Source organism: Haliotis cracherodii, unplaced genomic scaffold (assembly GCF_022045235.1).
Source record: "Haliotis cracherodii isolate W230 unplaced genomic scaffold, xgHalCrac1.p SCAF_9, whole genome shotgun sequence".
Classification (NCBI taxonomy): Eukaryota; Metazoa; Mollusca; class Gastropoda; order Lepetellida; family Haliotidae; genus Haliotis; species Haliotis cracherodii.
The window spans coordinates 23,087,994-23,102,421 of NW_027266343.1; the positions used below are offsets into that span (position 1 = coordinate 23,087,994).

Genomic DNA, 14,428 nt, shown 5'->3' on the forward strand with positions numbered 1-14,428 from the left:
TCCACCCTTCAGCAGGCATCTTTAGTTTTAATGCTTATTGTGTATACATGGTAAATGTCTGTTTATCATGACATCTAAATGAGCCAATGTCTTTAATACTACCCTTTATCAGCTGACGAATGTCAACAAGTACACATCAATGATGTCCTTAATTGTGTTTGATATTGTTATGTTAATTATTACAGTAAGGTTTCACTGGGCCATTCATTATACTTTGGGATAATGAAAGATTCTGTAACATATGTGTTTACATCTCATAAATGATACAAGCAATGATGTCCTCTGGAAGTAGAATGTCATATGATCTTCTGTAAGTCATTATATGATCTTTAACCTTGAAGTTCAATTAAGCAGTAGAGCCTTACAGATTGATCTATTTTTTTCAGGATGCATCGCAGTTGAAATAGCACTGAAAGAAGGTAGTCATCTGCATGATGAAAACAACAAAGAAATCATTTGTGGTGCTGTTAACCTATGTATCACTGTTGACACCAGCTGCAAGTATGGACCCTGTCCTCGCACATATCCAGTCTCCTGACTCAGTAGGAAACTCTATTGATGACCATGGTAATATAACATGGGCTGACATTCCACAAGGAGAACCATATAAGGCTGATGCTGAATACAGTGATGGAGGAATGGGTCCACTATTTGACTTTTCCAGGAGTTTTATCAATACATGCCTTCAAAAGGGATTTCCTTACGGTAAGTCTTGTTTGAGATTTGATTTGCAGAATCAGGGAACATATTGATACGTGGAGTCTCTTTTTTCAGGGCCTTACCAGGACCTCAGTCGTTTTGCCAAGACTTAGCTGCAGGTCTCCAGAGCTCCAGATAAGCTTTTGGTGTTGTGGGTATTTTACCCATACATTTTAAAATCATTGGGTATCAGTAATTCTATCTGGGTATTCAAATTTCTGTTACCCACTAGTTTTTACACATGTGGGTATTTAAGTTAAATATTCAAAAACACTATTCATCTAGTCCCTGCAAACTGGTGTCGTGTGGGTTCGAGAGCTTTATAGGACTCAAAAGTACTACGATACTTCCACAAGAAAGTGTGAGGGCAAATGATCATGATGTGACTGTCATCGTGGAGTTTGGCAAGGTTGACGGAATGCCCGTTTATAATTTCAAAATAAGTTGCTGATTTGCTAATCGAATACGCAGGGTTACTTCACAATATTTTGATGATACGCACAAGTTTTATTTTTGTAGCGTATCTCTAATGTTCCTTGCGTATTTGATACGCTTGGATTATATTTTACTGCGTTTTTCTGCATTTCTGATGCGTATTTCACGCAGATACGCAGCTTATCTGGAGCTCTGGGTCTCTGTCAGATGATTTACAAGGTTCGGATAGACTGCAAAGGCATTGAACTAGGCCATCTGGCAGTTTTTTTGGTCATGCTTGAGCTATCAGTATGATCATGCAATCAGTGTCCTCTATTTTCCTCAGAACTCTGTCCAGGAGACACCTAGGGTGGAATGCGTAGGCAAACATTCCTTCCCAGCTCATGGATAGTGCATTGACCTTGATGGCTAATGGGTCTGGTACTGGGCTGACATACACAAGAAGCCTGTTTTTGGAGGCGAATAGATCGAGATATGGGAGATTATCCACTTGAATATCTACGGATGGAGGACCTTTGTTCTTCCAGGACAGGCAATCTGTAAGTGTGTGACGTGCTTCCATCCTGCAACTCATCGAGTCTGCCAAGGCAAACCAAATAAATTTGTAACTTACTTCAACAAAAGCTGAGAGTGAGACCTTGTGCCCCCTTGATGCAGTATGTATGCTACCACTGTGGTTTTGTCGATCGTGATCAGCACTGAAGAATGAAGTAGCCAAACTTGCCATATTTTGAAATAGCTTGAAATATCGCTCTATTTTCCAGACAGTTTAAATGCATCTTCCTGTCTTATGTAGACATTTCTCCTGTACTCTGACGTCATGCTAAGGAGCGTCCCTTCCTCCGACTGATGTGTCCATGTAAAAGTGATGTAGAGGGACGGGGAATATGAGAGGTATACCTGGCATGACATTGTTGTTCTAACAGCTGAGCTAGTGGGAGTTGAGTTAGTTCGTCTAAACCGAGCTCTTTAATTGTGTTCATCCTGCAGCCTGCCTCTTTTGGTTAGATCTTGGAGGGATGTAAGGCTGCCTGGCATCACATCCACCAATGATGGGATGATCGTGTACAGTTAAAGGGACACTGATCTACCTCATTTCCCTGGGTTTGGTTGTTGCCTTTGTTATTGTTTTTTCCCTGTGAGTACCAGAAATCTGTACTATTTTTGCGATAAACTAAATGAAATACTGGTTTGCCTTGGAAATAATAATGAGGTAATGAAGGTATATTTGGAAATGGCATCAGTTATGGTGACGAAGTTTTGATAGTCACTTGCTTGTATTGTTTGTTATTCGTTTACCATATTTTTACTTGTAACACAAACTAAATATATCACCTGAACATTGTTTATTTTTCATGAGTATATGTTATAGTCACTGTGTAAAATGTAAGAAATATATAATTTTCACTTAGGCAATGTAAAAAATGCCTAAATATTCAGTTATTGTACAAATTAACATGATGGATGGAGACAATTCTCAGAAAGTTTGGAAGCATTTCATGCAGTGGACCTGGTGTTTTTTGCGTTTGAAGACAGGTGCCCAAAAGACATTGTGAAAACTTTGAATCCAATATGGCTGCAACTAAAAAAGATATCCAAAATCGGCTATTAACATGTGATGTGTTATGTATGGAGACAATTATCAGAAAGTTTGAAAGCATTTCATGCAGTGGACTCGGAGTTGTTTGCGTTTGAAGACAGGCACCCCAAAAACACTGTGAAAACCTTGAATCCAATATGGCTGCCAAACCATGTGACCAATGTCCAAAGTCAAACAACAAAAAATAAGGTACATATGGCACACTAACTTCATGTAAACTATCAAAAATCGGCTATTAAAGTTTGATGTGTTATGTATGGAGACAATTATCAGAAAGTTTGAAAGGATTCCATGCAGTGGACTCAAAGTTGTTTGCCATGGAGACAGGTACCCCAAAGACACTGTGAAATCCTTGAATCCAATATGGCTTCCAAACCAGGGTGACCAATGACCAAAGTCAAAGAACAAAAAAATTACAAGCAGCTCACGCAGCAGATACATGCAAGCTTTCAAAGTAATTGGGTAAGCGGTTGCGGAGCAATAGGGCGGAATACATCTTCGAAAAATTCTTGTATTTTAGTTATCTGCCCTTAGCCTTTGGGCCTACGGCTTCGGGATTTTGGCGGAATCTAGTTTTCACCGGTTTTCACACACATACAAAATTTGAACCAAATCGAGCGAGTGGTTATTTTGCTAGCTCGGGTACAAAAATCGGCGGAATAATAATAATATTAAATCAAACGATTACCCTGGGGCTCTTCAGTCTTTCGGCTTTGTGACTCTTTAACAGGCTGTAACTTCTTCGTCAGTTGGGCTCCAGTCAACCAGATTAGCGTTCTGGCCCGGGTTACGGTCGCATTGCTGAGATAAACTGCTAAACCTGTTTCCGACCTCGTTCATATTCAAATCCTCAAAGGGTTTACCTGTGCCAACGCCGTCAAATGTAAGGAACCTCTTGTGAGACATCACCACTACTAAATTGACATGTGCCTAGGTGTCCCATGATGTTTTAACCAAATTCCAACTTCGACCCTGTTCGAATCCTCAAATGGTTTGCTTGTACCAATGCCATCAACTGTAAGGAACCGCTTGCGAGACATCACCACATGTGTCCAAGTGTCTTTTTAACCCATGTTAGACTTCGACCATGTTCGAATCCGCATATGGTTTGCTTGTACCAATGCCACCAAATGTAATGAACCGCTTTTGAGACATCACCTCATGTGTCCCAGTGTGTTCTTAACCCATGTTTGACTTCGACCATGTTCAAATCCCCAAATGGTTTAGTTGTACCAACGCCGTCAAATGTAATAAACAGCTTGTGAGACATCACCACATGTCCCAGTGTGTTCTTAACCCATGTTTGACTTCGACCATGTTCGAATCCACATATGGTTTGCTTGTACCAACTCCTTCAAAAGATAGTCACCGTTTGCAGGACATCACCGCTACAAAATTGGCGTGTTCCAGAGTTAACCAGAGTGTTCTAAACCCATTTACCACCCAGACAATGTTCGAATCCTGATAATCGGCTATTAAGACAAGCATGGGTTGCTGAAGACCAAATCTCACCCTCATCTTCAAGGGTAGTAGGGGGCACGGGTGACCCAGTCGTCTAAGGCGCCGCGATTCGCTGAGCAGAGTTGCGTCCCTTGGGCACGCCAGAAACCTATGATTGTGGGTTCGAATCACGGTTCGCTCCGATTACGTGTCTAGGTTTGACAGCACCATACCGGTGCTCGTGGGTTTCACCGAAGTGGTAAACGTCTGAGACCTGCATCACTTCGGGCCTTCCTCCCACATTAAGCTGACACGCCGTGATATAACTGGAATACTGTTAAAAGCGGCGTTAAACCCAACTCACTCACTCATGGGTAGTATACATACTGCAAAAGACACTTGACAGTGAAAGGGAGATATTCCTAGGTTTTCTGATCAATGTATTCGGTATTTTGTCAATACTACCACTAAGCAGTGTTACATTTAGCATGCAACCAAGAAAAAAAGATGAGGTACATGTGGCACACTAACTTCATGTAAACTTTCAATAGTTTCTGTGGAGAACCTTACAAGATATGATCTTTAAAGTAAAATGACGGTGAAAAAAAAGGATCAAATCAAAATCCAATATGGCCGCAACTAAAAAAGATATCAAAAATCGGCTGTTACAATTTGTTGTGTTCTGTATGGAGACAATTCAGTTTCTCAGAAAGTTTGGAAGCATTTCATGCAGTGGCCCTGTATTTTTTTGCGTTTGAAGACAGGTGCCCAAAAGACATTGTGAAAACTTTGAATCCAATATGTCCGCAACTAAAAAGATATCCAAAATCGGCTATTACAGTTTGATGTGTTATGTATGGAGACAATTATCAGAAAGTTTGAAAGCATTTCATGCAGTGGACTCAAAGTTGTTTGCGTTTGAAGACAGGTACTCAAAAAACACTGTGAAAACCTTGAATCCAATGTGGCTACCAAACCACGTGACCAATGACCAAAATCAAGAAAGAGAAATGAGGTACATATGGCACACTAACTTCATGTAAACTATCAATAGTTTCTGTGGAGAACCTTACAAGATATGATCTTGACTTAGCAAGTTTGCACTTCACATCATAGAGGATGGTCTTAACAGGCGGGTCAGAATGTGTCGTGTGGTATATTGCGCGGCTCTTCTCTTGTGGTTGTGACATGTTAGCATGAAACCCTTTATAACCAGGCACTTGCTGTTCTTCTGGCTTTTGTCTTGAGAGGTCATCTTGGGCCCTGGCCAGGGCATGAGTAGATGTGTCCAAAAGAATACTGTTGTTTTCTGTCTCTGCCCTGATGGGTGGCTCTCCACGCTTAACTGTTTTGTATGGATCATTATTACCCATACGGGCAGGAAGAACTCGTGTAATAACTTTTGGATATTTGCACATGTGCATTTTGGTGATTCTCGGTGTTCATTGGCTGGTTAAATGTCTACGCTATTTCATTGGCTGACACTGACTGCCGGATCTACTTTTGAGCTTTCACCTTTCATTCATGAATTATATGCTGATGTCGTTCTCGCAAATGCGTGACTTTGACTAGAACAATATACAGTATCTTTTTCCAAATAAAAACAAAGTACCAATATTGTATTACTTTAACATCTCTTTAATGCACAATCATTTAACAATCGATCAAATTTCCATGCACAACTTTGATACGTCTGCTTTGTTTGTAAACAAACATGGCTGCCCACTTGACACCGATAAAGGTCAGTGACCTGGTCAAAGTTGATGGCGATCTCACTGGACGTGTAATACAGATAGTTCAACCACTTAATACCTTCAATGTCTATGTGGTGAAGACTATGTTTGGCGAAATGCAAGTTCCCCGATTCCGAATGAGATTACTATCCGAAACTGTGTCAAATGCACCACCGTCACGTCCGTCCTTTGGCCTACCCCAAGCAGTCGTGGATGGCTTAATGAGTGATGACTTTTTCGATCCCCCCCCCCCCCCCCCCCCCCCCAAAACAATTCTACAAACTTTGCAATAAAGGAAATTCTACCATGAATTTGGAATTTACTCGATTCTGATTGGTCAATCTGAGGCTATTAAGTCACAATAAACCCTCTCTGATTGAAACAGCTGGTTTGACGGCCGCATCACCACGGAAGCTAATATTCATAGAATAGTACTTTTTTCAGTCATTGTCGGTAGGCATATTTAAATAATTATATCTACAATTACAGGTTACAAAATGCACAGATGCGGTTACTACAATATTCAAAGGATGTGTGGCAATACATTTCGTGCAGAAAAACACGACAGAAATCAACAAAGGGAATGTATTTACATTTTGGAGACAACAGAGAGCTTGGAATTTTGGCGCGTTTCTATATACGACTGTGACGTCATATCTTTTGCGTCACAATGAGCGATATGACGTCATAATGGTGACGCGCGATGTAGAGAGAAAGCCTTGCAAAGCTTGCTTTGTTTTCTTTAGGGATGCCCACCTCGTGTTAGCTTACCAAGTTGCCGTGCTTATATGCTTTCAATGTCTGTCATATGTTCGAGTGAAATATTACGGTGTAAACAAACTGCTTGAGTATATACAGCGCCATATTTTGTTCGGTGATTCCGTAATTCAGATCGATAACCCACTCAAAACACTGAACTCAATCAATGCCGCTTCACTCAGTATATTTGCTAACACCAAAGAGTTCGCGTTTGGTTTAGTCATGGTAGAATGGAGATTAACCGCGCTAAATTTAACATTTGAAACCTCACGCTGCGCGTTCAGTTCCAAATTCAATTTAGCGGGGTTAAATCTACAGGTAACCTAGCTCTACATTGAAAACACAGCATGTTTATCTCCTAATTGATATTGATGACTTTTTGGAAAGTAATGAAAATGAAAATACCAGGAAGAAAACAAAACTTGACATGAAGTTTGTTCACAGCTTTTTTTAGCAAAGTTTTCAAGAAACAAGGAAAGTTGAAGAAATCCCACCCAGTGAACTCAATATTCTCTTGTGCAGGTTTTTCATATCCACCAAAAAGTCGGATGGAACAGAATACAAACCATCGACATTAAAAGGGATAAAGGCCAGTGTTGAAGTGTCTGAAGAGACATGACTATAAACACTCGTTGTCAGACTCCGTGCATTTCATTAAACTTCGAGAAGTTTTAAAATCTAAACAAAAATCCCTGAAAAAGCAAGGTAAAGGCAACTTACCCCAGCGGGCCGATCCCGTGTCTTGAACTAAATAAACTCCGTGAATCTGGACAACTTGGCACAAGTACACCTGATGCAATCTTAAACACGTTATGGTGGAACAACACAATTTACTTTGGTCTGCGTTCTGCCACCCCTCACAGGCGCATGCAATGGGGCGATGTCATTCTAAAAAAAGATACTGAAAACAATGAGTATCTGCAGTATATTGAGAGACAATCGAAAACAGGTCAGGCTGAGGGGGCACGTGACGTTGCCCCTAAGGCATGGGCACAGCCTGGTGATTTGTGCTGTCTGGTAGCTGTCTATAAACAGTACCGTGATCTGAGACCCGCAAATTACTGTGATGATTATCACCCCTTTTACCTTGCAACCAACACACAATTTGGGGTCAAATCTGGAGACACATGGTTTAAACGCCAGCCTGTTGGTCGTAATAAATTGGGGTCCATAATGAAAAGGATGGCCGTCAGGGCAGGGTTGTCAGCTGACAAACGTTTAACAAATCACAGGGCAAGGAAAAGGATGATTCAAACTCTCTCTGACAATGGCGTTCCCGCACATCAGATCATTCAGTTGTCTGGTCACAAAAACATCCAGTCCATCAATCATTACTCCAAAATATATGAGCACCAGCATCACAATATTAACAACATCCTTGCACATTCCAGCACCTCAAACTCCACTGTAGCCATGAGAAATCCCCAGGTTCTTGAATCACATGTTGATAGATCTCACGACATGCCGCAAGCCCACCATGTGTCACTAAGTACATCACAACAGAACCGAGTTTCACATGACACGAAATGTGAAGCAGTTCACACACTTTTCCCTGGGCCGATCTATGGTGGGGTATTTAACATTACAATTTCCCCAAATGACACTGGGGCTACGGTCAGACAACCGAGTCACAAACGACGAAGAATTAACGTCATTCATTCCGATTCTGATTCCGATTAGTCCCAGGTTATCATACATCCAGATAGATTCTGCATAGAATCGATGATAGATGTAAACATCCTGCTCCCAGTTCAGCCATGCGCGCTTTGAAACTTCGGTCGAGATCTAGGTCAAACATCTCGCACTGCGACTGACTTGATTCTTCTTGTATGACATTCCCATCTGATTTCGTGACACACATGTTCTTTAACTACTGACTTTGTGACTTTGTTTAGCCAGTTTTCATTGTTGTTGAAGATGACAGTTTACAATACTGACATATTGAGCGAAATTCGTCGGTAACAGCATCGGTGCATTTCTCGGCACCTCTTGCTTCCGGGACTGTTTGCAACGGTCTGACCTAGCTTTGACTGTTTTGTAAATTTATTTGTCTCTGATAACTAAAAGTTTTATCAGTAACATGTATTATCAATTGTTATAAATTGTTGTTAAACAAAGTCGTGAGTTTGCAGTATTTAATGAGAATTCTCCAATTTTTTTTCTGGTACTACATAGCATATCGTTTGAATTTTACTTGGTAAGAGTGAAGCGGCTAGCAGTAAAAAGCCGCTTGTTTTCCTGCGGATGAATACATTGGAGATAGCCGGGTGGAGCTCGCTTAAATAGCAACACGATGCAGCACATTTTAAGAAACCAAATTCTCCAAAGAAAACAGACAAGACAACCTAGAAATAAACCAGCCTTACACCATAGAAGAACTAAATCATGTTCTAAACAATAGAAAAAAAGGAACAGCCCCTGGCCTAGACCTCACCTCTTACCAAATAATCAAACACTTACCTACCAAACTACTCCAAACTTTACTTAAACTATACAACCTAGTCTACCTAAACGGACAGGTCCCATCCCCATGGAAGGAAGCTCTAGTAATCCCAATACCTAAACCAAATAAACCACCAGACCAGGCTAACTCCTATAGCCCCATCTCCCTAACCTCAAATCTCTGCAAAATAATGGAACTTATGACTAAAAATAGGCTACAGCACTACCTAGACCAAAACAACATCATAAACCCTGACCAAAGTGGCTTCACTCCTGGCCGATCAACTCTCGATAACCTCGCCCGACTTGAACAGGATATAAAAACAACACAGCTAAACAAGCAATACACCATAGGCATATTCCTCGACTTCTCTAAAGCTTTCCATATGGTATGGCACCACGGGCTAATACAAAAACTTAAAAAAAATAGGACTAAAAGGCCAAATAATAAACTTCATCCAAGATTTCCTAAACAATCGCAAAATAAGCGTGGGTATAGACCATACGCTATCGGACCAGTGTCCCCTAGAAAATGGCACTCCCCAGGGCAGCATCCTCAGCCCAACCCTCTTCAATATAATGATAAACGATCTATTCGAGGGATTATCCCCTAAACTAAACACTTCAAAATTCGCGGATGACGGAGCCCTATGAATACGCACTAAAAGCATTAAAATGGCAGAAAACTTAATAAAAAAATCTCTAAATAAGATTTTGGGCAGACAAATGGGGCTTCTCCCTTAACTCAGATAAAACAACAGGAGTAGTATTCAAACATAAAAACATGAAACCTGCCTTCCCAATCCTCCAGCTAAACAACCAAACAATCAAATTCCAAAAACAAACCAAATTCTTAGGACTCATTTTCGATCAACACCTCACCTGGGAGGCTCACGTCCAAAACCTAAAAACTAGATGCAGCAAAGACCTTAACACACTAAGATGTCTCACCGGCTCTAACTGGGGAGCCTCCAAAGATACCCTCCTCTCACTCTATACAGCACTACTTAGATCAAAACTAGACTACGGCTGCGCCATATACAATACCCTAAACAACTCTCTATCTAAAAAACTTGACTCAATACAATACCAAGCCCTTAAACTAATTACACGCACCCAACATGGCACCTCCTACACCTCACTTTAGGCACTTACAGGGGAAATGCCACTAAATCTACGCAGGGAACATCTAAGCCTTAATTTCTGGGGCGCGTCCCAAACAAACCCTCTCATCCAAAACTTAATTAACCAAAACATTAGCCCAAGAAACCAAGCTCTAGCTCGCAAACACCCCTTACTCACCCCAATATCCCAAAGAATAACTAACTACCTCAATGAACACCAAACTCAAAATCTTAAACAAAACTGCAAAAAATCAAATATCTTCACCCCTAAACTCAAAATACCCAAAATAGACACAACGCTAGCAAACCAAATAAATAAACACACCGACCCAAACATAGCTAAAACCACCACACTCGCATACATATACGAAAATTGGCCAAATTGGTGTCACATATACACTGACGAATCTTCAGACCCGATCTCCAACCACACAGGCTTCGGAGTCCATACCACACAACCAGTTATATCCACACAATCTTACCGACTCCCTAACAACCAATCTATATTCACGGCCGAACTTATGGGCATGGCCTCAGCCCTACATAACCAAGAATCTAAAAACAACAATAAAATCCTAATTCTCACCGACTCCCTTAGTGGACTAAAAGCCCTCCAAAACAAAAATACCAAAAAACGACCTAAATTAATAAACCAAATACTTAAAAGCTCCAACGACCTAACAAAAGCAGGCAAACAAATAACCTTCTTGTGGATTCCCGCCCACGTAGGAATTTACGGCAACGAAAGCGCCGATAAAGCAGCTAAATTATCTCTCAAAATACCAGAGTGAGTGAGTGAGTTAATGTTTATAGTCACATCGGCAATATTTCAGCCATATCGTGACTAAATCAAGTTGGACATGAATCATATATAAATAAAGACAGTTAAATCTGTCGACGAAGGACAGTAAAAACACTAGACTATCACAGATGTAGATTTAAAACTAGCAGATCATCATAAAATTGGAACAATTCAAAACAGTACACAATAAAAAAAAGACTATAGATCACCAATAACCAAAGGTAGGTCACCATACTAGGTACCATGGGGACTTACGATACTTCTGCTACCTACATGGTAACCCAGCAGGATTTACACCATCGCTCTGGCTACTGGTGATTGTCAGTGATTTTTAGCCACATCAGTTAAAAACAACAAGAATTCTACGATTAAAAGCATGGAAAATGAAAAAATACTTTGAATGAAATGGGACTGACATACCAAAATACCAGAAATAAGCCTAAACCTACCCATCTCAAAATCAGAAATTAAAAGTGTAAACAAACAAAAAATAACCAAAAAAAAGGCATAATCAATATCAAAAACTCAAATAGCCAAATCAAAAAAGTGCTCACAAAACCGCTAGCCAAACCTAAAATCCTACACCCCTCAAAAAATTAAGCAACCCCTAAAAAGCCCCCTCTTGGGTTGCACACACCACTTTCACCCTTTTCGGAATACACTAAATGGTCTGGCCAGGCCCGTGTGCGAAATACGCTACAGTCGGAAAGCGCACGTTAAATCTTCTATATCAGTCAGTCAGTCAGTCAGCAGATTTTAACGAATTCAATTTCAAATTTGAGTATGGGTAATAATTAGAATAACCCACTCGATACGGGTGATTTTAGCGAGGACCTGAGAAGGTTAATTTCACGAGGGTTATCCTCTAAATCTTCTGCATTTCACTTCCAAGTTCCTTGAGAGAGGCAGAGAGATGAGGCCAGTTTTGCACTGGGAACTGGACCAGTTTCATGACTCTCCAACGGTTCCGAATCAAAAGATTCTGGTTGAACAAACATCATGTTAGTGTGGTGAGGTTGATCAGCACCAGTGGGTGTCACTCTTGAAGTCATCATTGTCTACAGCAGGTTTGCCTTCAGCAAGCTCGAAAGAACGATTCAATGAATGCTCTAGGTCAGTCGCTACCCAGAAATCCCGCAGCATAAGAACATCATTGTAGCTGATGCCCAAACCATCTTTGTGCAAAACATCAATGATCTCCCTACTTTTTGTCAGTCCATGTAGCATGACTGACATATTCGTCTCTAATGCAGTGTGTTTTCCGGTGATGTACGTTCTGATGACAGAAGCAATTGAACAGACAGTTGGACAATCATCAATGACAGCCATCTTTGAAAGCTTCATCCAGGTGATAAGCTTCAATAGAAGTTCACTCAGTTCCTTCTTTTCTCTCCAGTTCATGGATGTATGGAGGCCAGGGCACAGTCTTAATGCTTATGACTTGCTCCTTGAGTCGTGCTGCAACATTCATAGCTAGCTGATCATTGCTGACACCAAGTGAATATATTGCATCCTCAACATATGTTCCTCCTGCTGTGGTATCACAGACTAGTTCACTCTGATTCTTCTGATTGCGTTCATGAACTCCAATGCTTTCACCAAATTCTTTGATCAGAAGTTCTTTTAAGCAGCTTGATTTAACTTTTGCATTATGCCCAAAATTTGAGATGATGCGCTTGTAATCATTTAGGAGACTTTGTACGGTATGGAATTCATGATCTTTGGAAATTACTTGATGAACATGATTGAAGAAAATACTCTGTGCTTCTCGAAGGTTCACCTACTGAAGATGCTGACCACTTTCATCAGTGATATCCTCATGGTCACTGTGATACTTTCGCCAGCATCCACAATGATACCGTATATCAATTCCAAATGCTGTTTCAGAATCTGGGATAGAATCTATTAAAGTGTACAGACTGCTACAGAAAAGCATGCATTCCATGCAAAAGTTGACTTTTATGCAAGCCCCATCCATTTCACTACCCAAGAATGGGTATAAGAACATGTGAGTTAAGGGGATTCCATATGCATTGTTTAGCATCGTGCTGACAACAACCACTCAGAAAAACAACAAAATTATGCAATTATTCAACATTACTAAATGCCACGCCTGTCCGAAAAAGAGCGTCTGCAAGCCATTGAAGTTGCAAGACAATTGGACGGATTCAAGTGTACCGACGTAGAGGTGAACGTTACGTCAATCACTGTGTCATGGAAGAAGATCGGTTTGGGGGTGGCAGCGTTATGGTATGGGGTGGGATTACAGCGAGACAGAGGACCCGTTTGATAGTGGTAGAGGGAAATCTCAATGGACAGCGCTACCGCGGCAAGATCATTGGCCCTGTTGTTCTACTGTTTTTGCGTCGTCATGGCCCAGGCATTTCCTTTCAACATGACAATGCACGGCCTCATATGGCTCGACTTGTTCAGGATTCTCTTCAACAAAACAATGTGAATGTCATCCCCTGGCCGGCTCGCTCACCTGATCTCTCACCAATCGAGCACATGTAGGATGAGATGGATCGACGCCTTCGACGTCAACCACGTGTTCCACAGACATTCCAGGAATATCGAAATATGCTTCAGCAGATATGGACAGATATCCCACAGGACTTTGTGCGACGCCTGGTCCATTCTATGAGACTAAGAGGTGGACACACACGCTATTGATATGTAAATTGACATTTTGGCATGTTCATGTTCTTTTTATGAAATCACGCATTTTCTGAAGTCAGTATGGCAAATTAAACCATTTGAACACTTACAGGAGTCTTTTATCTGTTGCAAACCGAAATTGTTTCAGATTTGGTAAAAAACATAATTTTGCATTTAATCTTATTCAGTGTCGCAGGAACTTTTGTTGTTCAGTATATTTGGGGTTGGCCTCTTTCATGCACCGAAATGCAGCGTTCCTTGTTATGAAGGCAACCAATACTAGAACGGTTTTTTTTTGGTGCCTGTGGGACTAGATCATCTGAGTCTTCCACTCTGCACATGCTTTGTTAAGATTTTGACAAGCGGTTCTGAGATTGCAAGAGCTTGCTGCCACTGGAGTATGTCACATAACAAGAATTATGCATGTCTACTGGTCCACCAACATTTCCAAATTTTTCCAGTCCTTCCCATTTTGTGGCCTTTTCTTTCATGGTATTCCATTTAGCAGGAGTCATATTGTCAATATTGTCACCTTCAGCATACAGAAGAATGATTTTTGTTTCCGCTTTAATGGAGCACAATCATAACTTCTGCTCATTTAATGAATATGGAAGAGGAGGATCTACGGGATCACTATTACCACTACAAAAGCTTTATTTAGATCTATTACTACAATGCATTGACTAATAGGCACTTGATACTGAATCAAATATAGCTAAATGTTTTACTTGGCATC

At 40.8% G+C, this 14,428-nt stretch overlaps 1 protein-coding gene across 1 annotated transcript in view; it reads left to right on the forward strand.

Moving 5' to 3' along the window:
- The first annotated feature begins 431 nt into the window (after window positions 1–431).
- The window catches only part of LOC139452190 (prominin-1-like), a 508,194-nt gene continuing 494,197 nt past the window's right edge, over window positions 432–14,428 (forward strand). The window contains exon 1 of the mRNA XM_071233561.1: window positions 432–705. Within this exon, the coding sequence (XP_071089662.1) occupies window positions 432–705 (274 nt within the window). The remainder of the gene's footprint in view (window positions 706–14,428) is intronic.